Source organism: Drosophila gunungcola, chromosome 3R (assembly GCF_025200985.1).
Source record: "Drosophila gunungcola strain Sukarami chromosome 3R, Dgunungcola_SK_2, whole genome shotgun sequence".
In the NCBI taxonomy this organism is placed as follows: Eukaryota; Metazoa; Arthropoda; class Insecta; order Diptera; family Drosophilidae; genus Drosophila; species Drosophila gunungcola.
This window is the reverse complement of record NC_069139.1, coordinates 27,461,335-27,487,464: the sequence shown is the minus strand read 5'-3', so window position 1 is coordinate 27,487,464 and position 26,130 is coordinate 27,461,335. Positions and strand designations below refer to the sequence as shown.

At 42.0% G+C, this 26,130-nt stretch overlaps 4 protein-coding genes and 1 non-coding gene across 5 annotated transcripts; 2 read left to right on the top strand and 3 right to left on the bottom strand.

Moving 5' to 3' along the window:
- Nucleotides 1-10: 10 nt before the first annotated feature.
- On the bottom strand, nt 11-17,399 carry LOC128252708 (chitin synthase chs-2). Its single transcript, XM_052980655.1, is given in 15 exon segments — nt 11-676; nt 678-746; nt 1,339-1,440; nt 1,506-1,871; nt 2,496-2,611; nt 2,614-2,695; nt 3,596-3,772; nt 4,422-5,009; nt 5,011-5,115; nt 5,117-6,042; nt 6,045-6,353; nt 6,414-7,971; nt 8,304-8,547; nt 9,135-9,330; nt 16,903-17,399. Coding segments are annotated over 14 exon segments (4,887 nt in total). The 5' UTR covers nt 9,278-9,330; nt 16,903-17,399; the 3' UTR covers nt 11-574.
- LOC128252710 (uncharacterized) lies at nt 10,494-11,480 on the bottom strand. Its single transcript, XM_052980657.1, is given in 2 exon segments — nt 10,494-11,005; nt 11,007-11,480. Coding segments are annotated over 2 exon segments (813 nt in total). The 5' UTR covers nt 11,349-11,480; the 3' UTR covers nt 10,494-10,534.
- Nucleotides 12,328-12,400, top strand: Trnar-ucg (transfer RNA arginine (anticodon UCG)). Its single transcript has one exon. It is a non-coding gene; the product is annotated as a tRNA-Arg (tRNA).
- A 1,379-nt stretch (nt 17,400-18,778) lies between the features above and the next one.
- LOC128264638 (ubiquitin domain-containing protein 1) lies at nt 18,779-22,520 on the top strand. Its single transcript, XM_053000239.1, has 5 exons — nt 18,779-18,948; nt 19,067-19,189; nt 19,298-19,547; nt 20,513-20,753; nt 20,848-22,520. Exons 2-5 carry the CDS (start codon nt 19,105-19,107, stop codon nt 21,019-21,021), a joined length of 750 nt encoding a protein of 249 aa, XP_052856199.1. The 5' UTR covers nt 18,779-18,948; nt 19,067-19,104; the 3' UTR covers nt 21,022-22,520.
- Nucleotides 22,521-22,546: 26 nt separating this feature from the next.
- On the bottom strand, nt 22,547-24,767 carry LOC128252481 (odorant receptor 83a). The gene is made up of 4 exons (XM_052980223.1): nt 24,207-24,767; nt 23,954-24,153; nt 22,824-23,370; nt 22,547-22,627 (listed from the first exon to the last, which is right to left on the bottom strand). Exons 1-4 carry the CDS (start codon nt 24,765-24,767, stop codon nt 22,568-22,570), a joined length of 1,368 nt encoding a protein of 455 aa, XP_052836183.1. The 3' UTR covers nt 22,547-22,567.
- Nucleotides 24,768-26,130: the final 1,363 nt, after the last annotated feature.

Here is a 26,130-nt window from a genome sequence, read left to right as displayed (position 1 = left end):
TTGGCAATCGTTTCATTCGATATTTGTATTTAATTGTCGTATCAAAGTTGTACAATCCATCAAATTGTAAGTTATTAATTATTTAAAGAGAACTATGCATCTTCGTAATGTCGAATTTATAAATAGGTCATCTCTCAGCTGCAATCAGCGGAATCAGCTTCGCGTTGAGTATTTTGTGTCAGCATGCACTGGTCGTGTGTCCAGATGGATCCACACGGGGATTGACTTAAATGTAGCCTAACAAATGATAGTATAGTACATCGTATGAATGTGGTTGCCGCCGTGGGCAACCGATTAATCTGCATCTGCCCACGCACAAACGCACATCGGCACTGGCAGTGTGATTAGCTAAGCATAATGTTCCTCGTGTCGTCAGGATCCTTCCACGTCCGGAATCTCTCTCTCGCGTCCCTAATTTACACACTATACAACACAATCTCGTCCTGACTACAACTCTAGGTGTGGGCTTAGTCTTACGTTTAGGCAGTTTATGGAAAGAGGCGGAATTCGTTAACAAGTTCTCTAGGTCTATGTAGGTCTAGCTTAGCACTATGTCTAGGATGTAAGGGCTAGCTCACAGGCGACCGGTTCCGTTGCCGCCGTTGGTGTTCTGTCCCCAGGAAACCTGGTGGTGCGGGTGCGGATTCCGGGTGGTCAGCCGCAGGGAGTTGCCGTCAGCCGTCCTCGTCTATCACGTGCTCGTAGCCCTGGTTGATCGTGCCGCCCCCATTCGAGCCGTAAATTTGCTTTGAACAGAAAGAAAAATTGTTATTTTAGACACAACAGAAGGGTATTGAAAGTTCGTTGATGAACTTTTGTACAATACATTTTTCGTATATTTTGAAATCTTAAATTTTTTTCATGACATAAAAAGAAATATTTATTTGATGTTAAACATTTAACTTTTGTTCTCAACAATTGCTGCCTTAAACCATTTGTAAAACATGAATTTTCAAACAAATTATTTATTTTTATCGGTTTTATATATATTAATTCCACGTTTTACGCTACACCCAAACAAAATTGGCATACAAACTATACTACTGTCACATGCATTTTAAACTTTTGGGTATTCAAAAGTTGCTCAATAAGATGACCACAAAAGTATCAAAATAAAACTTCTGTGGTTTTAAAATATATTTAGACTTAGACTACAGTTTAGGAAATTTCGGTATAGAAATAAAAATGGAAATTAAAGGTGTTATATTATTATTTTACTTTAATACTGACTCTAGTTTATTTTCAAGAAACATTTATTAAAACAAAACTTTAATTTTTTTGGGTGATACTCCTCAATAATATTTTGTAAAGCATAGTATATGTATAATATCATCCTACCTCTGCAGCACCTCCGTTTACATTAAATACATCCTTGATGCTGATGCCGGCATTCGAAACGCGGCCACTTCTTTGATTGGGAAGGGCTCCATTGTTGTTGATCTATAGTAAAAGACAAGAGTCAGTGGCCAAGCCTTATAATGTGTTTGAGCAACTCCAGATCTTACCGGTGCACCTGTGGTAATCCCATACTCGTTTTTGGCACCCAATGTCTGCATGGCGGACTTCCGTCTCTCGGCCATCACCGAATTTTTCCGCACCTCCAGTGCCCTGATTGTCTCGGCTCGCATTGTGAGGCGGCGGGTGAGAATGGGCGTGGCTGGATTGTTTTCCGCATCGGCAGTGAGTTTCAGGAACCTCTTTTTGAAAGCCACATCCAGGGTGCCGATTTGGCGACGCGGTTGCCTCGCCTTCTCCAGATTTTGGATGGTCTTTCGCCTGGCTATGCGATCTGGCCCGGAACCGGAATCATTGTCGTAGTCCCCATCGATGCCCTGAAGCCTCTGCAAGTTCTTAACGATCTCCACGGCATGCTGAATCGGGTAGAACAATAAACATTTGACATTTATATCATAAATAATGGGTTAGATTACATAAATTAAATAAAACAATTTCACCCACAAATTTTTTAAATTTTTATTTTTTTTCCGTTTTTTTTTTTAATTTTGTCCAATTTTGGCTAAGGTATGGATATTTTTTTTCCTCTTCACTGGCACTATTGAGCTAAGGCTCAAAACTTTTAGGCTTTTACAACTCACGTTTTCGAAGTCGATGTTCATCATAACTTCAAATTTGAATCATTATTTCTCTACCTTAGAGCTGTTTTCGCTAAAAGCCCAGTTTTTTCCATTATAGTGTTCCCAAAAAGTTCAAAATCCGTATTTCAATAGCTAACGATATAGTTTTGCTATTTAAATTTCGGATGTTTAGTACCGAGTTATGATCTCTCCGTTTTGTTCAATACTTCTCTGTGAAAATTTAACAGAATACTATTTAAATTTCGAACCAAAGATTTCTACAGTTCCGTCAAACAAAATTCCCAAAAAAGTGTTTTTGTTTTACACGTATTAACCCATTGCCCCTACTGTAGTATATATTATATTGATCTTCTAAGAATTACTACAAAATAAATAAATTTAACATTTAAGGGTACGTACCTTATCTATTAGTTGATCCTGTGTGAGATCCTCGGATTTCTTCTTGCAGAAGTTCAGTTCAGTTGAGGCCAAGATATGCGAAATGGTCCCGAAGCGATGGAACAACATGGCCGTAACTGAATGATCAGAATGAGGGCAAAAAAGAACACGAACACCAAGCCAATGGGTTCCAGCTGCAGATACTCCTTGGAGATGTGGACCTAAGGGAAAAGTCAAGGGATTAGTGGGAGCCTGAGGAATCTAGTTTCGGGTTAGTGACATTTGACGATTGGTTGGTTGACGTTTTCGGGCTTGGATAATGGCTGATCTTGATACCAATTGTCGGTGATTGTGGCATGTTGAGGTTGAGGTGTGATACCATTTGGGAGTTTTGTTAAATGTCGGGTTTGTTTGTAATAAATATATATTGGGACATATTGTATTGATGCTGGAGGAACAATGAACATGCTTGTCATAACTCTGGGCATGTGCAGAACGGTGATTATTCAGAAGGGGATATACATTTTGCTTACAGTTTACCGTGTTTTCATTCGGGGCCTAACTGTTAGAACCGCTTTAATGTCAGGATGTTGTTCTGTTGTTTTTACATGATGCATTCGTATGATATATAAAGCCGGAACCATTAGGATGGGGCTCAATAGACGGGGGTAACCGTGAACAAAGAACATCATTAGCTGATTGGGTGATGTGACATGTTGACAGGGTAGTAAACATTTAGAGTGAAACAGAGAGGACAGGCAGGGAGTTAGAGGACCCATCCAGAGGATTAGGGTAAGACTGTAAGACACTGACAGCACAGTTGTGGTAGTATAACATCGAATAAAGCTGTTTTATGAACCTCAGATGTCTCTTCGATATAGGTAATGTTCGTTTTGACGCCCAACGGCCAAACAATGTGTAATTTGTCCTTGTTCAGTTGCAACAAGAACACAATCAGCACGAACAAGGCGTTGGCCATGAAAAACGCAAACACCGACTTGTTTCGCAGCTCAATCAGGTCGGAGGCAATGCGGGCCTTCGTTTCATTTCAGATCGTGGTGCCAAAGAAAGAAATAAACCAAAAGAGTTGTGTTAGTGCGGCCGGCCACGTTGGCAATTACCTCCTGGGTGGACTCGTCGTAGGTGATGTTCGTCCGCACTCCGAAGGGCCACTTCACGTGGATGTTGTCCTTGTTCAGCTGCAGCAGGAACACGATCAGCACGAACAGCGCGTTGATCATGAAGAACGCAAACACCGACGAGTCGCGCAGCTCCTTCAGATCTTTGGCTATGCGGGCCTACAAGAGCGTTATCCGATGCGGCGGTTGGGTTAGCTTTTATTTTCTTTTCTTTCGGGCTGCGAGTTTTTCCACAGAAAATACCCACAGCAATCTAAAAGGTTGGCCTCGGCAAGCCGAAGTTTTAATTCTTAAAGGTCTTAAAGGTCTAACTATACGCACTTCAAAAAATATATATATTTTATAAAGCTTTGTTAGTGTGTACATAGTTTTCTTTCTCGCTGGCAGTTTACTTTGTGATTTATTAGGATGACTTTGAATAACGTATATAATACTTATAGTTATAATAAAATGTTACGACTTTAAGAATATCAATGCTCAACTGATAATGTGTTTTATGGTACTAGCGTTATCTGACAATAAATGTAAACCCTCAAAATATTATATTGTTTTAAACAAAAAAAAAAAAATGTTAAAGTTGAATTTGTAACTAGCATAATTGAAAATGGTTGATTGTAACTGATTGTTTGGAAAACAAATTATTAATAAAGTTTTAAAATAAAAATGTTAACTAAGACTAATACAAGTTTCGATGTAAAAAAAAAGTTTACTAACTGAAATAAGTTATCCAGATTAAATTAAACAATTTACGAATTTTTGATATCCGAATATCTGATCCTGAAATAGGTAATGATAAAGGGAATCTCACCTGCTCCACTGGATCGTTGTCGATGGGATAGAGATACTGGTCAATGAGATCCTTCCAGAACTGAATTTCGGTGCTGGAGAGGAAGTCCACCTCGCCCTTGCGCACATCCGGATCCTCGATCCAGTACGGGTTGGTAAGGAAGTCTCGCTCCTGCTTGGGTTCCGCCGATGTGTCCGAATCCGACACGTCCGATTCGTCTCCCGACTTCTCCGCCACCGAGGTGAGCAAGTGGTGATCCTTGGAGCCACTGGAGGTGGTTCGCCTCCTTCCGTGTCGAGAGGCATGATGGCCATGGGGATCCACAGCACTTTCGATGGTGTCCATCCGGGTTTTGATCGTGTCCAGCGACTCGGCGATGGAGGTCAGCTGCTGCTTCTCATCGGAGGTCTTGCCGTGTGTGCAGAATATGCAGCGGAAGAGTCCGGCGAGGGAGAACTCCACGGAGCCCTCCTCGTCACCATTGTCCCCGATCCCGCTCTGGAGGAAGCTGAGCATGCTCTTCTGCTTCACCCGCTTCTTGGCCTCCTCGGTGGCCTTCTTCTCCGCCTCCAGCTCCTTCTTGGTTTTCTTGGCCACCACCTCGCGGGTTGCCCCAAGAGACGACGTTCAGGTTGATGATCGAGTAGAGGATGAGCAGCAGGTACATGGACGGGATCGATAGCAGGTAGATCAGGCCGCATGTTATGCACCAGAAACTCCTGCGGATGCAAACATGCGGCTATGAAGAACGAGCCCACCATGGAAATCAGGAAAATGGCCGAGGGCGAACCTATTCCGTCCTCGCCCAACTGCAAGGCCGTACCCACGATGACGGCCATCATAATCAGGGCGTATGCCGTGGACAGGACCTGGGCCACAAACAACTGGATGTTCGACTTACAGGTGAAGCAGATGAACATGAAGGCCAGGATGGGCACGATGTTGTAGTGGAAGGAGGTCCAGTTGTCGATGCGGAAGGCGGCCACAAAGGCACCCACCAACATAAGGAAAATGGTTCCGGGTCCCAGGATCGTACCGCCCATCAACATCATCTGGTAGAAGATGTAGAGCAGGGATATGTTGTCGTTTATCTTGATGGTGCGCTTGGCATCCGCCAGCAGATCCATGATGTTGGCTATGGTCGAGGGCACCCATCTGCGGCGCTGGTTGTAGAACTCGTTGAAGCCCTCGGGACAGTGGGTGTACGCATCACTGGCGGCCGAGTACTCCACCCTATATCCCCTCTGCAGGAGCAGCGTACAGAGCCAACGGTCCTCGCCCTGATCGTACTGCACGTAGTGACGAGCCTCGTCCGACCGGGTGGTGTACTTCTTCATCACGTTGTCGTCCATGAGGGCCTTGCCTCTGAACAGGGAGAAGCAGCCTGGCGAACAGAGCACACAGCCGATCATGTGCTCCGTGGCCTTTTGCAGCCAATGACCAATGGCGTACTCGAACAACTGGTACCACACCATGGGTCCCGAGCCCACGGGATGAATGCGTCCGCAGGCGGCGCCCAGGTTCTTGTTCTTCTTCATCAAGTCCACCAGTAGGGTGACCGCATTCGGCTTGAAGTCAATATCGCCGTCCAGGGTGAGTAGGTAGGTGTTCTCGGCAATCGCATCCTTGCGATCCACCGAATGGGCAGTTCCATGAGGCGGTGACCCAGCAGGTAGTACATGTACATCACCTGGGACCAACGCTTCCTGTGACGAATGCGATCCTTGTCCTTCAAATGGGTGATGAACTTGGTCTTTCCCGGAAGGGTCCACACCAGACGGCCTCCGTAGGGAGTGGGGTACTTCTTGGGCGGACGCAGCCTGATCGTGGTCTGGTGGATCTCGGAGGCAGCCTCGTCCATGGTGGCGATCAGAAGTTTGACAAAGCGATTGCACTGGATGTCGTCGTCGCTGTGATCGGAGATTTCGAAGGCGTCGTCGAAGAAGATGTGGGCTGAAATGTCAGTGCGGTTAGCTTGTGCAGTTACACAGTAAATGTCTTAACTCCACTCACTTTCGAACTCGTAGTAGTCCGGATCGAGCACTCGAAGATACTTTTGCGCCACACGCCGAGCACACTGGTCCTCGTCCATCCGCATGATGCTCTTCAAGAACTCAATCATCTCGTCCTTGGTCTCGTGCCACATGGTGGCGCAGGAGTAGATCCTTGTGATGTTGTCCGAGGACTTTATGGAAGGCTTATTGGGTGCCGAGGAGCGGTCCGTGTGCACCGATATGGTCTCATAGTATTCGTCGCCCTTTTCCTTCTCGATCTCCGAGAGGTCCTGAAAGGGAAAGGTTTTGTATTGTTACCAGGCTAGTAAGTACTAGTGTTTAACTCACCTCTGTTTCACATCCGCCTGATCATCCCGCCTTCTGTTGAGCGCCATCGACTGGTCGATCAGCAGCGAGGAGTACATGGGCTGGACGAACAGCTTCTCGGTGGTGGCCAGACGTTCGCACTTGGGCGTCCAGATGTGCAGGGCGATCCAGGTCTGACTCAGGAGCCACAGGATCCAGGCCCAGGCCATTTGCTCGGTGACGAAGTTGTTGAACCGGAAGTTCGAGGGGCTCGTGAAGAACAGGTAGTCCGGAATGGTGTCGTGGAAGAAGCAGGGGTCGTCGATCCGGATGCCACAGGCGGCGATCAGGAACGTGACGGACAACGGAACAGTTAGACTGACGGGGAAGGCATAGCTGAACCCCTGGATGAGGATCTTGCAGGCAAACTTGCCGAAGATGTAGCACAGATAGGCGCCGAATATCTGCAGGAGCAGCACATACACCACCGTGTTGTAGGCGGCATCCACGTCCACGGTGTCGATGTTGGCCGCCTCCAGGGTGTCGGGCAGAACTCCGCCCAGGCCCGCTGGCAGCTCGTAGACGACGATCTTGTGGGGTCCGAAGGCGTCTCCGTACATCGAGAACAGGTTGCCGGGCTCCTCGCCCTGCGCCGAGTAGATCAGTAGGGTGACGGTGAAGAAGAGCAGGATCTTCCAGATCGATAGGAATATGTGGCAGAAGTAGCGGGTGTACTTCATCTCGTCCTTGATGCGCCCCAGCGCTCGGACCAGGCCCAGCGGAGACTGGGGCGACACGTAGTTCTCCCACCAGCCGCACGAGATCATCACGCAGGCCACCGGGATGACCCACAGCTCCCGCCGGTTCTCCAGCAGGGGCCAGATCACCAGTCCCGTCACCTGAGCCGCCACCGCCGCCAGGTCGATGATCACCTTCACGAACCGCTTGCCCTCCTTGGAGGTCCGCGACAGGAGGCCGAAGATGCCCGGCACCACGCACAGGCAGTTGGTCAGCATGGCGCCCTGGATGGCGTCGATCTGGGGCAAGACCACGAACATCAGCAGGGCCATGCCCACGGCACTCATACTCTCCATCAGCCAGACGAACAGGAAGTGCCCCGTCCGCGGCACCTTGAACGTCTTGAAGAAGCAGATGCGGGCGGATCGGATCAGGGCCCCGATCTCGGGCAGGGCGTAGGCTATGAGTAGGGCCCAGATCCAGGCCACTCGCTCCTCCTCGGGCAGTCGCACCACGAAGCTCTTGTCCCGACCCTAAGTTTGGGAAAAACAAGAAGAAAGTTTTATTAAGTCATTATGCTATTACTAATCAGGGTTTTAAAAATATTTATTTTGATTTCATAGGAGCTCTTTCCACTTAACGATGTTCAAGTCAAGGGGTTTCATTAGAATTCATTTACCAATTTTACTTGATTTGTCATATACAATTCAATAACAAAATATAGTTCAAGTATTAATTGATGGATTTATTTAAATTAATTATTTAAAATGGTATATATATAACCCATAAATTAAATAAATCAAAACAAAAATGTATCTTTGATATACTCGGAGTTCAAATTTAAAGCACTAATTTATGCTCTTACCAAGTCTTTGTTGCAGTACTCCATCTTCTTGTCCTTGCGCACTTGCGAGGTCATGAAGAGCATTGTGCCCTTGGCGATGACGCCACCGGTTAAAACTACGATAAACGTAAAGATATAGGCGAAGATCTTCAAGATCTTGACGGTTAATTCTAAGCACTCCTGGTTCGCCGTCGATCCGGTCTCAATCTTGATCGGCGGATCCCGGAACACATCCCAACCCTTTGTCTCCTGTATGGTCCGTTGGCTGAAAAGTTGGTGAGAGTGGAGATTTAAGTTCTTTAATTGTTCTTCCAATTTAACATACCAATTTTAGTAAACATATTTTTTAGAGTATAGTAACAAGTTTAAACGTTTGTTTATTCCTAATTTACAATAATAAACAAATTGTATAAAAACATTTATTGAATTGATTTAAATGTAAAGTTATCAAATAAAATATGATTAAATTTTGTTTTTTAAATTTTTTTTTTTAAAAAAAAAATTATCTACTGTGACTGAGAGGGAAAATAGTTGTTTAATACAAAAATTTTATTGATCGATCCCGTTCGATTAATTCGATCACCTCACGGACCACTGATCTATGATTTTTGCAATGCCCGCTCGACTGGATGATCTTGACTTCCGGCACTCTATGGCCCCGACTACGACTACGACTCCGCCCTGCTCTGAAAGTGATTGTGAAGCAATCGTGGTCGCAGCGGGGCCTAATTACAGTTGTCTGAACGAGACACTTTGGTTCCGGTTGCCTTTTCGCGGTAGTTGGCCACCAACGATCGGAATACATTTGGCAGAAACTGTTTGGCCTGGCCACCAGACCAGAGGGAGACCTACCTGCCGCCATAGATGTCGTGAGTCAACGGCGAGCTCTCGTCGTCGGTGAAGTTGTTGTCATCGCTGTCGCCGTGCTCCCCGGCGGTTCCCGCTCCGGCTCCTTGCCCCGGCGGGGCCATCGGGCGATGCCGCATCGCAGACATCTCCCACGGTCGCTGCTAGCCCCCAATCTTAAGGCGGAGTGGCCAATGTTCGGCTGCAAGGGAGAGGAGGGGAGAGTGGTGAGTAACTGAGCCCAGGCTGCGATTGTTCGATAAGCCGGTTTTAATGGACCTGTAATTTATGGCTATGGAAAACGGCTCCCAAGGACAGGCGTCCTTTGACTCCGCCTTCGGACCGGTTTAGGTTTTTTTGTTCAAGACCCAAGATGAACCTTGAAAGCTGCTGTAAAATGCTTACTCAAAACTTTGTCTTTTTCAACACACTAGTATATGAAAAAAGTCATTTCAAAGGGATCAGTCTAACCAACTTGCAGGTGGCATAAAAATAATAATAAATTTAATTCAAGTTACAAAGTGTCTTCTAAGGTTTTCATATTTAAAAGTTCAACCAATGTCTTTTAAAGTTTTGAGCCCGAACTAAGAGACTGGACATACACGTGTTTATAACTTGTGTATTTAGAAAAATAACAAAATTATATAAAAGAGTATATCTTTTTTTGCCGTGTAGCTCAAACTAGTGACTCATGATTAAGGCATCTCTGCGATTTACTTTACATCTTTCTGTCCATATTTTTCTCATCAGCTTTTTTCACTTTCACTTTTGTAATTTTCAGCACAGAGTGATCTAAGAAATTGTTGGGGCTGAGCTAGTCGCATGCATAACTCGAGACTTGGACTCGCCTCAGTTGTTCCACATGTGGCACGGAACTGAAGCCGATGTTGCCCGGGTCTTCTTCTCTTTTTATGGTAATTGAGTACGATTACTCGTTTGAATTGCAGTGGCAGTTGCCAGCACTGCTCGTATTGTTCTGCCAATGGAGGCCTTGTGCCAGATTCTGGTCCGAATGCAATATTTATGATTATGAGGCAAATTGAAGACGGTATTCAATTGGTATTGCTGCTGAACGATGGGAGGAGTAATGGGTTGTACGCTAATTTATTAAAAAATTTACATATAGAAAGGTATTTAAACCTTTGCAACCAATTTGTGATTTTTCATTAAACATAATTTCCGGAACAAGTTTTTTAATGGAAACAATAAGTCATTTTCGATTAGGACGAAAAAAGCGATCAGATCAACTAATCAGCTTAGACTAGCAATCGGATTTCTAAGATCTAGAGGTACATGAACTACTCATTTATAGATATACAGATAACAATCCCTAAGTTAAAACCTTTGTCGTTTTAATATTGCTTATTATTTTTGCTGTAGTATTTGAAAGAGAAGAGAAATCTGTATCAAGAAAGGGAGAGCAAATCATAATCCTCCATTTCGGCAATATCATAAAATACGTCAGAAGAACTGGGTGAAACTTGGGAACTTGGCGAAAGGGCTGCAGTGTCTGGGGAGGATTCTTTGATTTGGGCGGATTCCAACGGGGCCTTGGATGTTTCCTGCAGTCTGTAGAGCTTCTCCCTGAGTCGGTGGGACAGATCTACGGGAGTTTCGATATGGTTACAGACTATGGGTCGTCTAAGCAATCCCCTGGGAGCGGATCCTGATCCTCCACTTTGCCGCTGCCTGGAGCGCACATCGTAATCGTGCTTGCGGCTCTTCATTGGTAGTATCTTATCGCTCTTTGAAGGGGTTTCTAGGGGATAGCCCTTCCGGGATTTGCTTGACTTGCTCGGCTGGGATTCCGCAACCCGCCTTGCTTGAGAGGCGTACAGATTGAACCGGCTGTCCAGGCTGAGCTTCACCACCAAGGACGGATCGCTCGGTCTCGTAGTTGCGACGCAGGGCCTCCAGGTGCCGGATGAGCTGCAGGTCCGCCGGAGGCACCGACCGGCGGGCGGTGACCTTTCGCAGCCGCTTGGTGATCTCCACCTCCGACATGAAGCACTTGACCAGCCGCTTGATTAACGCGTTGAATCGCTGATCGCTGAGGGGCCGGCGATCGGCCTCCACCAACCGAAATCGAGCGTTGGCCACTTGGTCCGGTCGGATCTGACCCTTCAGCATCAGCGGAGGCAGCTGGACGCCCCCTTTGCTGCACAGTGCGGAGCTGCTCAATTGGGTCACATCGAAGGTGGGTGAATCGGACTGAGTCATGATCTTTCTTGTGGGGAATTTTAAATTTGAAAATACTTTTATTGCATTGCTATCTTATGACTAAACTAACGGTCAACTTGACAAATTTTACAAATAATAGAAATTTAAAGGAAGGAAACCAAAAGCTAACTTGGAAATAAACGAAAATGTGTCTTCTGTAACTTAATTGCTCAAGGGCCCATTTTCTCATCTTTACAGTAAAACCGTATAGTTTGTAATTGCAAAATTCTATATGATTTTCTAAAACCTACTTCTGAAAAACCGGTCGTAAGATTTCAAGAATGTGGTAAGTGTGGAAAGCCATTTCAAAGCAGTTTAAGAGTCGAGTTGTAACAGTTAAATAACAATTAACGAAGCCGTGATTCAGATTTATATCTTATAAGGCATACATAGTACAATCCGATTCTTAAGCTTGTTTTGGTTTTATACAAAGCATTTTTGAAGATTAATTCAATGTCTTTTAAATGCATTGGGAGCCGAGTGACGAAAATCTAATAACTTGAGGACCAAATTGTTAAAAGCCAAATAGAAATCCAAGTCAAAAGATTCTCTTTGTGAACAAGTTGGCTTTGAGCTTTCAGTTTAATATTTAGTTGAATCAAGCAGTCCAGGTAATGAGTATTAATTTCAACTTTTAAATAACTCATTAAACCTCAATCAGCTGAGGCGGTAAGTGAAACAGCTGGTTGCCCAAAAGATGCTGTGAGTTGCATTTGGCCCCCTTGTGGAGGATTCTGCGCACAAGGCGTGTATCGTGTCGCAGGATGAACCACCCCCAAAGGACGAAAGCATCCCACACCCACATATGTAGAAAGAGGAACGCACAATTTTAAAGCTTACAGGAGCGTAAGGGTGGCTTTTACACACACATTCGGAGGAGTGGCAGGATGCTTCGTGGAGAAAGTGTGGTGAAAGTGTTTCCTGGCAGTGCGCCCGTTTCGGGCTTTATAGGGCAGGGACAAACGTGACGTTTCAACCTGACCGTGTGGCCTAAAGGATAAGGCGTCGGACTTCGAATCCGAAGATTGCAGGTTCGAGTCCTGTCACGGTCGCATCTGATAGCTATAATGCATTTTTTGTATGCTACCTTTTCTTTTTTTAAATATTTACTTTGGCTAGGTCGTTAGAGTTGATTTAGTAACGACTTTGGCATATTTTATCTATTCGATAAGTCAACTCTCCATGATTTTGAAACACAATAAAAACCCGTTTTCTGTTCGACTCTTTGGCAACACAAAATGCAAAAATTATTTAATATGGGAAAAATACGCAATTGAGCAACCATCGGACACAAAACAACAAAAACGACTTAATTGACCACTGCCAATGAGTAACCAACAGAAATCTTGACTTCCCTCGAAACTTCTAAATGTCAAATGTCCAGAAGAACGGATTTCATTTACCAGTTGAACTTGGATTTGTTATGAACAAGCTTTAATAGATATCTTAAAGTTGCTTAGAAAGAAATTTAATAATTTATTCAGTAGCTTTAATATGATTTAAACTCTTAATTTGAGCTTGTTTGGAATTTTAAGACAAATTATTGGTCTTGAACAAAAAATGTTACCATTTAGTCAAAAACTTTTATGTGGCAGCTTACATATGATAGGCCGTTGCAAAAATTCGAATTATTCAGAATTTAGAAGCAAAAATGATTTAGCAATAAATTTAATTTTAAATTTATTTTCGGAAACAATGGTTTGATTTGTGATGATTACCAATAAGTCGAAACTTGAATGAATGTTTAATTTCTTAGACTTTTCCGAATTGTTGCTGCTATTTAAATTAATTTATATTCAGGATGGGTCAAAAATGTACAAAAATGGTCAGACAACATGTACAATATTCTTATGTGTACTCAGTTGACTTCTGTAAAAATTAAAAAATAAATACATTGCGAAAACCCGTAAAGTGGGATATTTTTACTTCCTCATCTATCATTAAATTGGAAACAAAATCTAAGATTTATTAGTAGAGTTAGAACAGCATTTTCCCATAAGCACCTATAGTGGGAAATAAGAATAAATCTGTTTGAGCTAACATATATGTCCCAGGGAAAATGAACTCAGTTAACCCTAGCCAGCCTCAACATTGGAGTACTTTTACCCACACAACAGACGTGCCCGCCATACCAAATATGACCTAAGTGGCAGAAAATTCAAGACAATAATACAGAACAAATTAAGCATTCAAGTCGGCGCGTTAAATCAACGCCGAGGGCTAGAAAGATCGAGCCCGAAAAGGATTACGGCTCCGCAATTGGAGAAGTCGGAGAAACGAACATATTCTTATGTATTCTCGTACAGATCTCCGATAGCCAACCGGTTGGGCAGGAAGGCAAACTGGAGCGGGCTAACTGGAAGTCTCGGAGCGGCATAAGGCCAAGCTCTTTTGTGCTGCCCACCGAATAGACAATGGGACACAGCTGCAGGCGTTTGGTGATTTAATAATTTTTGTCTGTTGTAATAATCACATTAGCGCCAGGCGAGAGGTGGAGCATTGAGGGCGGATGAGAGGCGAAGTGAATGTCTATTAAATGAAATATATAGTAAAATAGTAACATAAATGGACAAAGCTATACACAAACCTAAAGGTACAGACAGAAAAATATAGACACAAATTGGCTTGTTGATAACTTGGCATTTTTGGCATACCAAACCATGGAGGTTCCAACAATTTTTGGAGAGGTTATGGCTTTAGCTGATCAGTATTAACAGCCGATCCTATCTAACCTATTAAAAATACTGGAATATTTGAATCGATAAACAACAAAAGTGCAGGGTATCCTTGATATTAAAATATCTCAAATAAAAGAGATAAATAGATAATTTGTATTTAACTTAAAACTTTTTCAGTGTAGCCATAAGCGTTTGGCTTTTTGGACTAAGTCAGAAGCCGACAAAGAAGGCGAACAATTAAAACCCGCGCTCCAACAACAGACAGACAGAAAGACAGAAAAAAAGTGAAAGTCAGATACTTGTAAAAAAATGTTATAGAAATAAACGAACACAATCTATGCGATACTGGCGTTTCAAAGCAGATACAGATACAAATTCAAGTTGGGGCTGCAACAGTTGTTGCTGCTTGGGCTGGCGCATAAATTGATTGCTACACTTAAGCCAACTAGTCAAAACGGGAACACGGCAATCGAACCGGCCACGCAACCAGCTGCCGACCCGAATGTTGCGATTGCCGATTGTCGATTGCCGGACAACCAGTTTTTCGGCGAACTACAGGAAAACCAGCGAGCTGCGGCCAAGAAATATGCACCAATAATAGTAAAATCGCAAGCATTATGTGAAAAATTGCGAATGCGAACCAAGCCGGAACGAGCCATGAGTACAATGGTGACACGGCCAAGATGGGGCTTGGATTGGACTGGACTGGAGATCCGGGGGAGGGGCACTCATGGTGTGTGGGTTCAGTGTGCGGTGGTCAGCTCGCAGGGATTGGCCATTAAAGCTATTGATTTACGCTTGCCACAGCGGAGAGCCGCAGTTGCTTGAAGGTTGCCTGCAATCCGATTGCAGGAATACCAGAACCAGTATGGTATTTGAGCGGGTGATTCATACCTGCAGATGCCAAGCAATCTATGTATCTTGAAGCTGCACCTAACATTTAGCTCGGTAGTTCGCTTAGGAAGCTTGAAAGAGCTTATTTCATTGATTAAACACGTCTAAGTTTTTAGAGATATTTTGTGCACTATCAGTTATCATGCTAAGTTGAAGTTTTGTTTAGACTCTTTGCTGTATAGTTTGGAAAATGAATATGGAAAATTTCTGTGCTCATGATCCTGTAGATTAATTATAAAAAAAATTGAAGTTCATTTTATTTTTATGTTATTGTTTTATAAATAAATGTCACCTTTAACAAACATACAGATTTGTCATTTTCTTTATAAACAAACTCTTCATATCCTTTGCAAGCCACATAACAAATAATCTCCTGTTTTCCTTTCTTCTTTAAAGACATTGTCAACTTCAAGGCAACTCATATATTTTCAGTTCTTTAACCTTTCAGCTTTCTGTTTGACTGTAAACTTTTTTACCGTTATATTCCTGCAATTATTAAAAACCGATTTGACTTTTAAATGAATGAGTCATATACCTTTTTGGATATAATTTGGCATTGTGCTTTTGTCGAATAATTAAAATGCATTAAATTGCAGAAAATTTGATTTCTTGCAGGTGAGATCTGCTTAGATAGTATAAAACAAACCATGATTAATCGAGATTGAATCAAGGCATTATGATTATGTGGAATGAGTCACAGTAAGGCTTAATGTTTGGTTTTTACGTAATGCGTAAGTTGAATCGGAAATGGCACTTTGTTTTTGGTGTTTCTTTTTGTTTGGTGTTTCCAGAGACCTGAGAATGATTTGTCTTTGTTTGGTCTTTATTTTGGCCTTTCCTTGATGAGTATATTTGGGGTTTTGAAAGACTTATCCAGTCACCAATGAGTTGTCATGTTTAATGACACAGTTTTTGTGTATTTTTTATTAATACAGATACATATTAATCAAGCAAGCGATGATATATGTACATTAGGGTGGTTTTTGTTGCCCAAAACTCATAATGGCTTACGTGCCGTATTAGTAATTTTATAGAAACTATGAGACCACTGCACAAGGCCATAGACTTAATTTTAAATTGTTTGGATATCTATTAAAATTATTTTGCACCAATATTCACTATTTAAAATGGTGAGATTTAAATTCCATTATAAAAAACCGCCCTAATGTACATCTATACCTAAAAATGGAACATTGTTTTAAAAAAAGAGGTGAATATGAACTTCAGAGTATTTTGATAAATTCCAAGGGAAAGCAGCTGAAAGCATGTTTTAGCATTGACTTTGAAAGTTTTTTGCGGGCTTAACTCTTTTATTTTATGTTCCAAACAACAGTTACCTGCTATATGGAGAGAAAACAAATAAACATTGACTATTTGCAGAGGTTTTTGTTTGGCTGCCAGCCACTCGAAAACTGTGAGCAAAATTTAAATGAGCAAGCAGCTGAAGAAGCATGGAGAGAAGAGAGACCTCGAGACCGAAACAGAATCTTGAGGAGGAGGCGTATGAGCGGATCCCATTGAAAATGCCAAGCGGATGAGTGGACGTATTCGCCAATAATGAGATGATCCAGGTGAAAACCGCCGTCAGGTGACATTTCGCTCTGGCGAATTCCTGTGAAAGCACAAAAACCCCTCCCTTTAATGTGCTAAATGCCAAGAAAATCTTGAGACCTTACTCGCCCTGGCTGGCTAATTTAATTCATAATTTATAGAACAAGTTGCTTGGCTTTTGGGTGTGTTAATATATTTTGGCGAACGGGTTTTGTGATCCGCAAACAACGCAGATTGTTTCCAGCTCCGAAATGCTAAATAGCAGATTGGCTGCAGCTTGTGAAGTAAAAGCAAAAGTGTTGCCAACAAAACCCGTTAGCAGCAGAAGCAAAAGCAGAAGAAAATAAAAGAAAAGAAAAGCGAGAAGCTGCCAACGAAATAGAAAGAGATCCGTAACTTTCACATGCAGATATATGGTTAGAGAATTGTACCGTTGCTTTCTGACGATCGGATGACGGCGATGAGATGGCACAAAGGAAAAGTCCACCGAATCGCTCTATTGTCTTCCACAGATAGCCGAGAGTGAAAGAGTTGGCCAGGTTATTGCTGCTCCTATTCCGATTCTAGGCTTATAAAGAACTGAGGAATTCCGAACTGAGACACTTTTCACTGCACAGATTATGGCCAAATTCCTTTCTTCAGCGGATTCGCCTGCGTGGCCCACTGATTTCAAAATTTAATTTCGTATTTGATTTCTTTCATTAACTTCTTCTCTTCGACTGGCCTGTTGCTCGTGTGTTGGTAATATTGTTGCTGTTGCTGCACTAAACTTTTGGCCCACACACACACACACACTCACTCGCTTTTGGCCACACACAGACACACGCATGCGCGCACGTACCGTTTTCTAAGACGTTCTCTCTCTTTTTCGCTGCCGTCCGCGCACCTCTTTTCGAGTTCGTTGTCTTCGCCAAACTGAATTGAAGTCTTTCGTTTTTGCCCACTGGAAGTGGCCGCAGTTGCGTCGCAGTCGCTGCGCTGCCGCTGGAAGTGAATTTTTATGAGAGCTTAAGCTGGTTATTTTGTTTTTACTTGGACCGCTGCCTGTTTCTTACTCGCTTTTGGAGTGGTGAGTGGTAACGGTTAACCTAGATTGGAAGTGGGTCCTCGAAATCAATGCGCATTTGACAGTATAACAATGCCTCATATCCTTTCACGTTTTATTTTATGCAAGATTGTATAGAAACCTCAAAAGGGAAAAATAAATTTCTAATAATAAAAGTTATACAAGTATTGTTCATATTCTAAATGAATTTTAGAAGTCCTTTAAAATAATTAAACCTATTTTTAAATATCCAATAGATAAAAATGACTATCTTTCTTTTCGTTTTCACCACCTTTTCTCCAGTCAATTTACTCCTTCCCACACTGATTGTGTGTTGGATTTTAATTTGCATGTCTTTATTTCTTTTGTTTTTGCGACAACTTTGGTCGAGGTCGTCTGGTTTGTTTCATTTCTACAGCTTTCTGTTGGCGTCTTTTATTAATGCTACTCCAATATTGCGATCGAAGAGCGCAAGAGCTTGATGAGAGAGAGAAAGAGCGCTGCAGCTGGAAGCAATTGACAATTACAATTACATGCACTTTGCATTTACCGTTGTTGTTGCCTGGAATGTCTTACCGAGCATGCGCAACATCGGGTCGACAAAAATCGAAATACAATTGCTGGAACGCTCTCTTTTCTAACTAAACCCTTAAAGTTTTTTGGTATAACTAAATAAATTAAATTATGTGTCATAATTTATTCCTGTTCATTTAAATGCCAAAAAATATAATAATGAATTAAAAAAAAAAATATCCCTACACAATTTTAATTTCTTAAATTATCGATGGTTGTATACGAGGTCGATAACGATTGTATTAAATTATAGCGACTATCTAATTTACTAGTTTAAACCATACCATTATATCTTGGAACTAGTACATATTTGTTTTAAGTATTATATACAGTTGTGAAAATGAAAGCCGGCCTAAAGAATATATGAATATATATAGTTGCAAATACTTTATTTGTTTATTTATTTATTAATTAAAGTCGTAAAGAAAGTACAATTTTCCAAACAAAAGTTACTTCATAAAAATGTTCTTTGTAATTATTGTATAGAAATATTTCCTTTGTTAGGCTTTTGATTAAAGGCAGTATAATAACAAATTAGGCGAAAGCTCTCACAAAGAAAAAGCAATGGAGTACCCCTGCTTTTGGAAAAATATTTTCATACCAAAGAGTTACCTTAATACCGTTTCCGGTATATTTTGAGAAATCCTCGTGGTATATTTAGTGCCATTTAACTCGCAGTCTGTCTTGTTTTGGCGCTACGGCTGCGGTCACACTGGTCGTCTGTCGCACAAATAATAAAGAAAAGAAGGCAGCGAAAGCAACAATAATAAAAATAAACAGCCGTCCCGATAGCTGAGCACAAAATAAGGTGTACGTAATATAGACAACTAGGCAAACAAGGCGGCTGTGCGGGGCGGAGGTGAGTAATATCGGATTGCACGACACCGAGATTCCCAATTTCCGGAACTGGTGTACGTACGTGACCCTACAGATGAGTGCATATACTCATGTGCATATATGTATATATCGCCCGATAGATCCTTCATACGGGAGCGGAGTGGAGCAGAGTGTGACAATGGGCGCCTGTGTGTGTCGCATGAACCCCGACAACGAGACGATGAGCGTCTCCTCGGCGAGCATCTCGCGTCCGGCCAGTGCAGGTGAGTGGCCTTCGATGCTGATGGCGATGCCGATGCCGATGCTTATACATCTGTACATGCCATGTATTTCCCCCATCTAACCCACACATCTCCCCTCCACCACGACAGGCATTGCCATGGGCGCGGCGCGCAAGAACCGACCGCTCTGCCACGAGACCATCCGGTGGCGGTCCGACGTTCCCCTCACCGAGGGCCAGCTGCGGTCCAAGCGGGACGAGTTCTGGGACACTGCGCCGGCCTTCGACGGCCGCAAGGAGATCTGGGATGCGCTGCGGGCGGCCACCAACGCGGCCGAGGGCCTCGACTTCCAGATGGCCCAGGCCATCCTGGACGGGGCCAATGTCTCGGTCCCGAATGGGTGAGTTGATCCCCACATTAGAGCTTTTTTGGTGCTTTGATGCGTTTTCGCAGTATGATATGAATGATTCAATGATTCGGTTACCCAAACGTTAAAACAATTTGAAACATCTGGAGAGCTCATTACCCAAGGGTAAGGTGAAGAAGCGTCATGCAAGACATGATTTGGTATGTTTTGTATCCTCCAGAGCTAATTTCCGAAAAGAGCCATACAAAATGTAAACTACAGAATTCACATAAGGATGTTTATAATTTCCAACACATATCCGGCCCGGCGAAGTCCCTAATGACATGATATGCTAATTGCCATCGGCTAGAAAATCAATAATGTATATAGAGATTTCACATGGCCATAACTCCATTAATGCATGACAGCGGTTTGCTGGTATCCTTTACTGGAAGCCACGGAGGTATCATTAATTTGTGATGAGCGCAGGCAACCCCGCGACTCGGAAAAGGAATAGAAATAGTGGGACTGGTCGAATAGTTAAACCAAAATATTTATTTCTGCAATGGAGCCTAAAAACCCTGTTAAAATATTTATTTATGTGAAATTTTTACAGAAGCGAAAGTTCCAAGTTATGTACTCCCCGTTTAGAGTATCTCAAGGCGTCGACCACACGCAACAAATTTCCGCAGTAACGTTTTAGACATCGATTTTTGACTGATACTCTGTGACGCTCACTCGCCTCGCACTGTAGACCATATTTATTTAAATGCAGTGCTGACCTTTCCCTTACGTTTGGCGTTGCATGCGCCAGTGTCCTTGATGGGTGCTTCGTACGTAACTTCGCTGCTATCTAGGCCCATATCAGACGTGACCGACTTGGCATTGAATCATTAGCATTAGCCTCGATTGGGTGACATATTTTGTTTTGGTATGGCTGGGAACTTTCGATAAGATAATGATAGTGGTTGGCCCACCCGGTTACTGATCTATGTTCAATTTTCTTTTTTTTTTGGCAGATACCTCACAGAATGTTACGATGAGCTGGGCACCCAGTACAAGGTGCCCATCTACTGTCTCTCGTATCCCATAAATATCGTAAAGGAGGAGAACGGACGTGACTCTCCTGCCGAATACTCTGAGCCCGTGGATGGAGGCACCGAGATATTTTTGAAGCTGCGCATATCATCTACCATGACGGATGTTAAACTGCCGGTTTACTCCAAGGACACCGTTGGGCAGTGCAAGAAGAAGCTTCAGGTGAGTTCAAATTCGTTTATCGACTCAACTTGCAATAGTAAACCGGAGGTTGATTTGTGTCAATATTCAAATGAACTAATTTGTAACTTTTCAGGCCGCGGAGGCTGTCGATGCCTGCTGTCAGCGATGGTTCTACAGCGGCAAACTGCTGGGCGACAAGGTGCCCATCGACGAGTGCAGCATACACCAGGGGTACGTGGTGCAGGTCATTGTCAACACGGAGCACTACAACCACGACAACAGCACGAGTACGGCGCACGCCAGCTAGCGGCGCAGTCAACCCCCACTAGTCAACAGCAATAGCAACAGCAAGGAGCCACGACAGCAACCGCAGTATCAGCAGCAACTGCAGCAGCAACAACTATTGGCCAAAGCGGGCAGCGGCATTCGCAGGCGGAGGAATGCCACATACTCAGTTTATAGCACAAGGAACCTTAAGGGGAATGTACAGCAAACACCGGAGCATCAGCGGGTACAACAGCAACAACAGTATACTCATTGCATTTATCAAAATAAGCAACAATTGCAAGTTGTGGCTCTGTCTGCCTTGTTGCTGTTGCTGTTGTTGTGTCTGCTCGCCTTGTTATGCTTTGTTTAATATATACATATAGATATATATATAAAATGTGAAACAAAAGATAGAAGCCAATTTGCTGAGAAAGGGAAATCGGAATGGGAAATGATTATAAGATATATAAATGATAAACTTACATATATTTTTTGATAATAATTACTTGATAATAATGCAACTGATTTAGGCAGACTATCAAGCATATACTTTCGAGTGTATACAGAAGCTGCTATGTTAAGTGTAGTAATCGAGATCTTTTCGGGTACTTCTCTATTGAAAAATATGTACATTTTTATAAAAACCAAGATGAAAGGCCTCTATTAACTAATTGTAAGCGAGTGCTAGAGCATTTGCCTAATGTATATGTAATGTAAAAATAAACAAGAACTGTAGTATTTGGCCGTAATAGAAAGCATGCAACAAACAATTTTTGATACTGTACAAAATGCCAAGCACAATATTATGAGGATGAACATAATTGTGACAAAACCGAGAGAATACACAAATTGTTAAGCATATTACTTGCTCAAATGTAGTTAACACGAATGAGAGGATCACATCGCGAGCAGAGAGATGGAGCGAAGGCGAGGTAGGGAGTGGAAGAGTTAACCCAAGTACCTTATAAATGTATATGATTTAATTTGCTTATAGAGTCGATAATCAAGAAATTGGAATGAATATTTATTTATCTCTCAAGCACATGAATTTCCTCTTCTACAACTGCGGTATCGTCAAATGTCCGTTTTAAGTGCGTTAAATTACCATAAAGCATTTATTGACGATATTCTAAGTTAATTAACAATTCAATTAATATGAGCACTAACAAGGCTGAAAGCGGCGAAACTCTTTGTTTTAAGTGTTTGATTCAATATCGAGTGTAGACTGGTAATGAATCCAAAAACCTCGTATAAATTCAGCATCGCTTTATTTTTAATGAATTTTTTCGATCCTTTTTCACATCTCAAATAAAAACCTGAAAGAAATTTTACTAATAAATTAGTCAGTTGATAAGGATACCCATGACCGTATATATTCCACTGTTGGCGTTGTTTTAAAATTTCTTAATATTGTATTTGAAGCCGTAAAGCCATTCATAATTTGAAACATTTCTGTAACGCACTGCACGAGAGTGTAATTGCCAAAGTTGAAACAATTATTGATGTAAAGAAAATAAAGAACACTTGATTGCATAGGTATTTTGATTGTGTTTATTTAAATGATCAAACAAAAGCCATATTATTTTTTAGCTTCGCGAGTCCATCTTTTGCAGCAAGGTGAGAAACGAAAAAGCAGTAGTAATAGTCTAGAAAATATATTTAATAAATATTAGCATAAAGGAAACAGAAAGATATTTTAGCCTGATTTCACTGACACCTTTTTCCACAATAATGTTTTTCGCTGCCACTTTTTAAAATCGATTTGCAAGCAAATTATTGTTTCCCGTGTCTTAAGAACTGTAGAAATGTGTGAAAGTGAATCAAAGCTCTTACTACACTCACCCCTCTGAATCGTTCCACGTTTAGATTTGATATTTTCCCTGCAGTAAGTTGAAACTGTCTTCGGGAATTCAGAATGAAGAAAAGATAATCACTGCGAACCTCCTTTATGTGTCGCTGCCAAGGACTTCGCAATAGGGCCTCACCACACCGTTGACTGTTCTGAAACACGATGTCTGCAAAGTAGCAGATTATAAAGAGCTCATAGAGTACCAGCAGCAAGTACTGGCCCAGGGAAACCATCCGCATGAACGAGTTTTCCGTAGTGCTCTTCGTCGAGACAAATGCCACCAAGCACATAAGGAAAGTGACCTCGCCGATCTTCACGAACCATATAGGACTGTAGAACCGTTCCATTTGCTTCAGAGTAGCCACTATGTAACGATGGTGTTGAATGCAGTGCATGAAGGACTGCCTGAATGCTGACGCGAAATTCCGTGGGACTTCTGTTGAATTCTGTAGAAGTTCTTGTAGAGGTGTCTGCTCTTCCAGGGAGTAGGCGTATTGACCAGGCTCTGCGTCGGACACAGATTGCTCAGCTTGCAATTGCCTATTTATGTAAAATTATGTAGAAATCAGAGTTGTTTTGCATTAACAATTAACCGATTAACTGCTTATGCCTTACCAGTAGTGCTTTCTCATTACATTTTTCAATAGTAATCAAATTTAGAAATGCCATGCTCATTAATGCATTTTTAATTACCATTGTTTTAAAAAAAAAAACCAACTTTCTTACAACCTTTCAGAGGGTATTATAATTTTAAAATTTCTTATGGATATATAATTGGAATCGGAAAAAGATATCATACAGCTTCCATAAAAACGATGGAATTATTGAGCTGCAAACCATCATAGCTTCAATATTTTAAATCCAAATTTAGATGTTTTAAAGAATATTTAACTTTTGCAATAGCTGCAAGGGTATATAAGCTTCGGCTTGCCTAAGTCTGATATTTTCTTGTTATAGTTATTTTCTTGTTTTATCATTTACATGTACTAAGACATATAGTAATGGTTTACTATTCTAGAATTTCTATTATAACTTTAAAAAATCAAACAACGAAAGACATTAAGCGGAAAATCAACAAAGCTCATTGTTCTTAGACATATGTACATGTTTATATTGGTATTACCTTAGTTCTGCCATATCGGCTCCCATTTTTATATAGCTGGTGGCCAATACGTTCTTAAGACTGCAAAAGAGCACATCATACTGTCCCGATAGTAAGATACAAAGCACCATATGCAGACCACTAGAGGAGGCAAAGGAAGCCGCTACTTGGATCTGGCCCACTGCCTGAAGGAAGAACACAATCTCATAGACAGTTGGTTGCTGAGAAATATGCACATTAGAAATGAAACTGAAATAAACTCGTTTTTACTTACAGTGTAGTCGAAGGGATACCAACAGGCTAGTGGCAGACTCTTATCGCGATAAGCTATGGGAAGGGCCAGCCAGAAAATGGTGCCAATATAGCAGCAGTATACATAGATTTTGATCCAAAGTTTGGACATCCGAAAAGACTCCGCCATTGTAACATAACTAAATCCGACGGCAGAACGTGGCTCATATTCGTCATTGATGTTGGTCAAAATGGCGTGTAGCAGTCCTGGCCTAATTCGTCGAAAGTACAGCTTCATTGCAATGGTCCACAAATAAATGATGGTTTGTATTAAACAGTTGACGAAGAAGTCCAAGTCTCCTTGTCCGTAATTTATGTAGATGGTACATATATACAAGCCAGCTATGTGCACCGATACAAAATAGTTGAAGAGCTCGTAGAACAGATCCCAGACTCGGACAATATAGGCCAGACATCCACAGCCCTGTACATAAAAGCCAAAGGGATACATGGCCGCTATGCACATGGTCTTTCTTACAAAAACGAAAAGATCTCGCCGTTTTGATCCATCTGTTTCATTTTCCTTCTTGGTCTTGCCCTCCATCGCTAGCAGAATAGTTGTCCGGACAAAAACCTTTTAGACATACTCTTTTATAGGTTAATCACTTCGTGTCTCTGGTTCTTCAAACTTTTCAATTATATGTCCACAACTAAATAAACTTTAAATTACATGTTGCAACGTGGCTACCAGGCAACACCAAAATTTGTTATTTTTATTATTATAAAATGAATAAATAATAAGCACGATATTTTAATACAAGTTTTCGTGTGACAAACTTGTAAACTTTTTCTTGTTGGTTATACATAGGCATATTAAGTTACTTTATTAACATATAAAAGGGCAAGGCTAAGTATTGTTTTTTTTTAATCTATAGTGCTTACGAGAAGTACTTACTTTCGACAGTGTTCGGGCTTACTAAAAAACTCTTAATTTGTGTGTCTGCATAGAAACTATTTATTAAATATAAGATGGCTTCACTTATTTTGACTCAATAGCTTTTTTTTTTTGTTGGGTGATGTTTGTTTTGTGAAACTTGGCAGCCTTGCCAATCATAACGCTACTTGACATTCAGACGAGTTCTTAACAATTCCTTAGCTGACCAGGCCATCAGTTTCAAATAAACCCTGCCGTAGAGAGAGGAAAAGAGCTTTACATTGAAGTCCAGTTGACCATGTCCGAGGAGTTGGGACCAGCACTTGATTTCGTACGCCGAAATGCGCACACAACAATGGCCGGATCCAATATGTCGAAGAATAAGTCAGCCGGGAGGAATCAGCCCGGCTTCCTCTATTCGCCCACTGAAACGCGACACGTTTTCCTTTCCGTTGATCAATGTGCATGTTGCACAAAGCGGCGACATGCGACAGGCGACGAGTGGAATATGTGGGTGCGCCTCTATATGTTGGGTACATTGTGGCAGATGCAATCAACCATCGGGCACTCACTGCTCTTATTCTCCCCTATTTTCCATCCCTCTGCCACCCTGGTCATTATTTTAATGGCGCGTTCGTGGAGAAACGTTTTCTCCTTTGGCATCCATTTTTCAACTACTTCATTGCATGTTCAACAGCGTGAGGGACATTTTCTCTGATTAATTTATTCCTTGATTTACTGCTCTTGCGTTGCTGTTGTATTCTATGCGAGGTTCGAACAAATCCTTTTAAATATTTGGAATCTTTTAAAAGATTAAAAACTAATTGTAGTAACACGTTTTCTAACTTTTTGTCAAGTAAAATCTTATGTCGCGGCGATTTGCACATATTAAAGTTATCAATGCGCGTTAAGGTGGGAGGATACTCTATCTTAGGATGACAAATGAAGGTATTCCGTTTAAGGCATTTACATTTATACATTTATACATTACAAAATTTTAATATTTTCCAATAAAAAAAAAAAAAATTTTTTA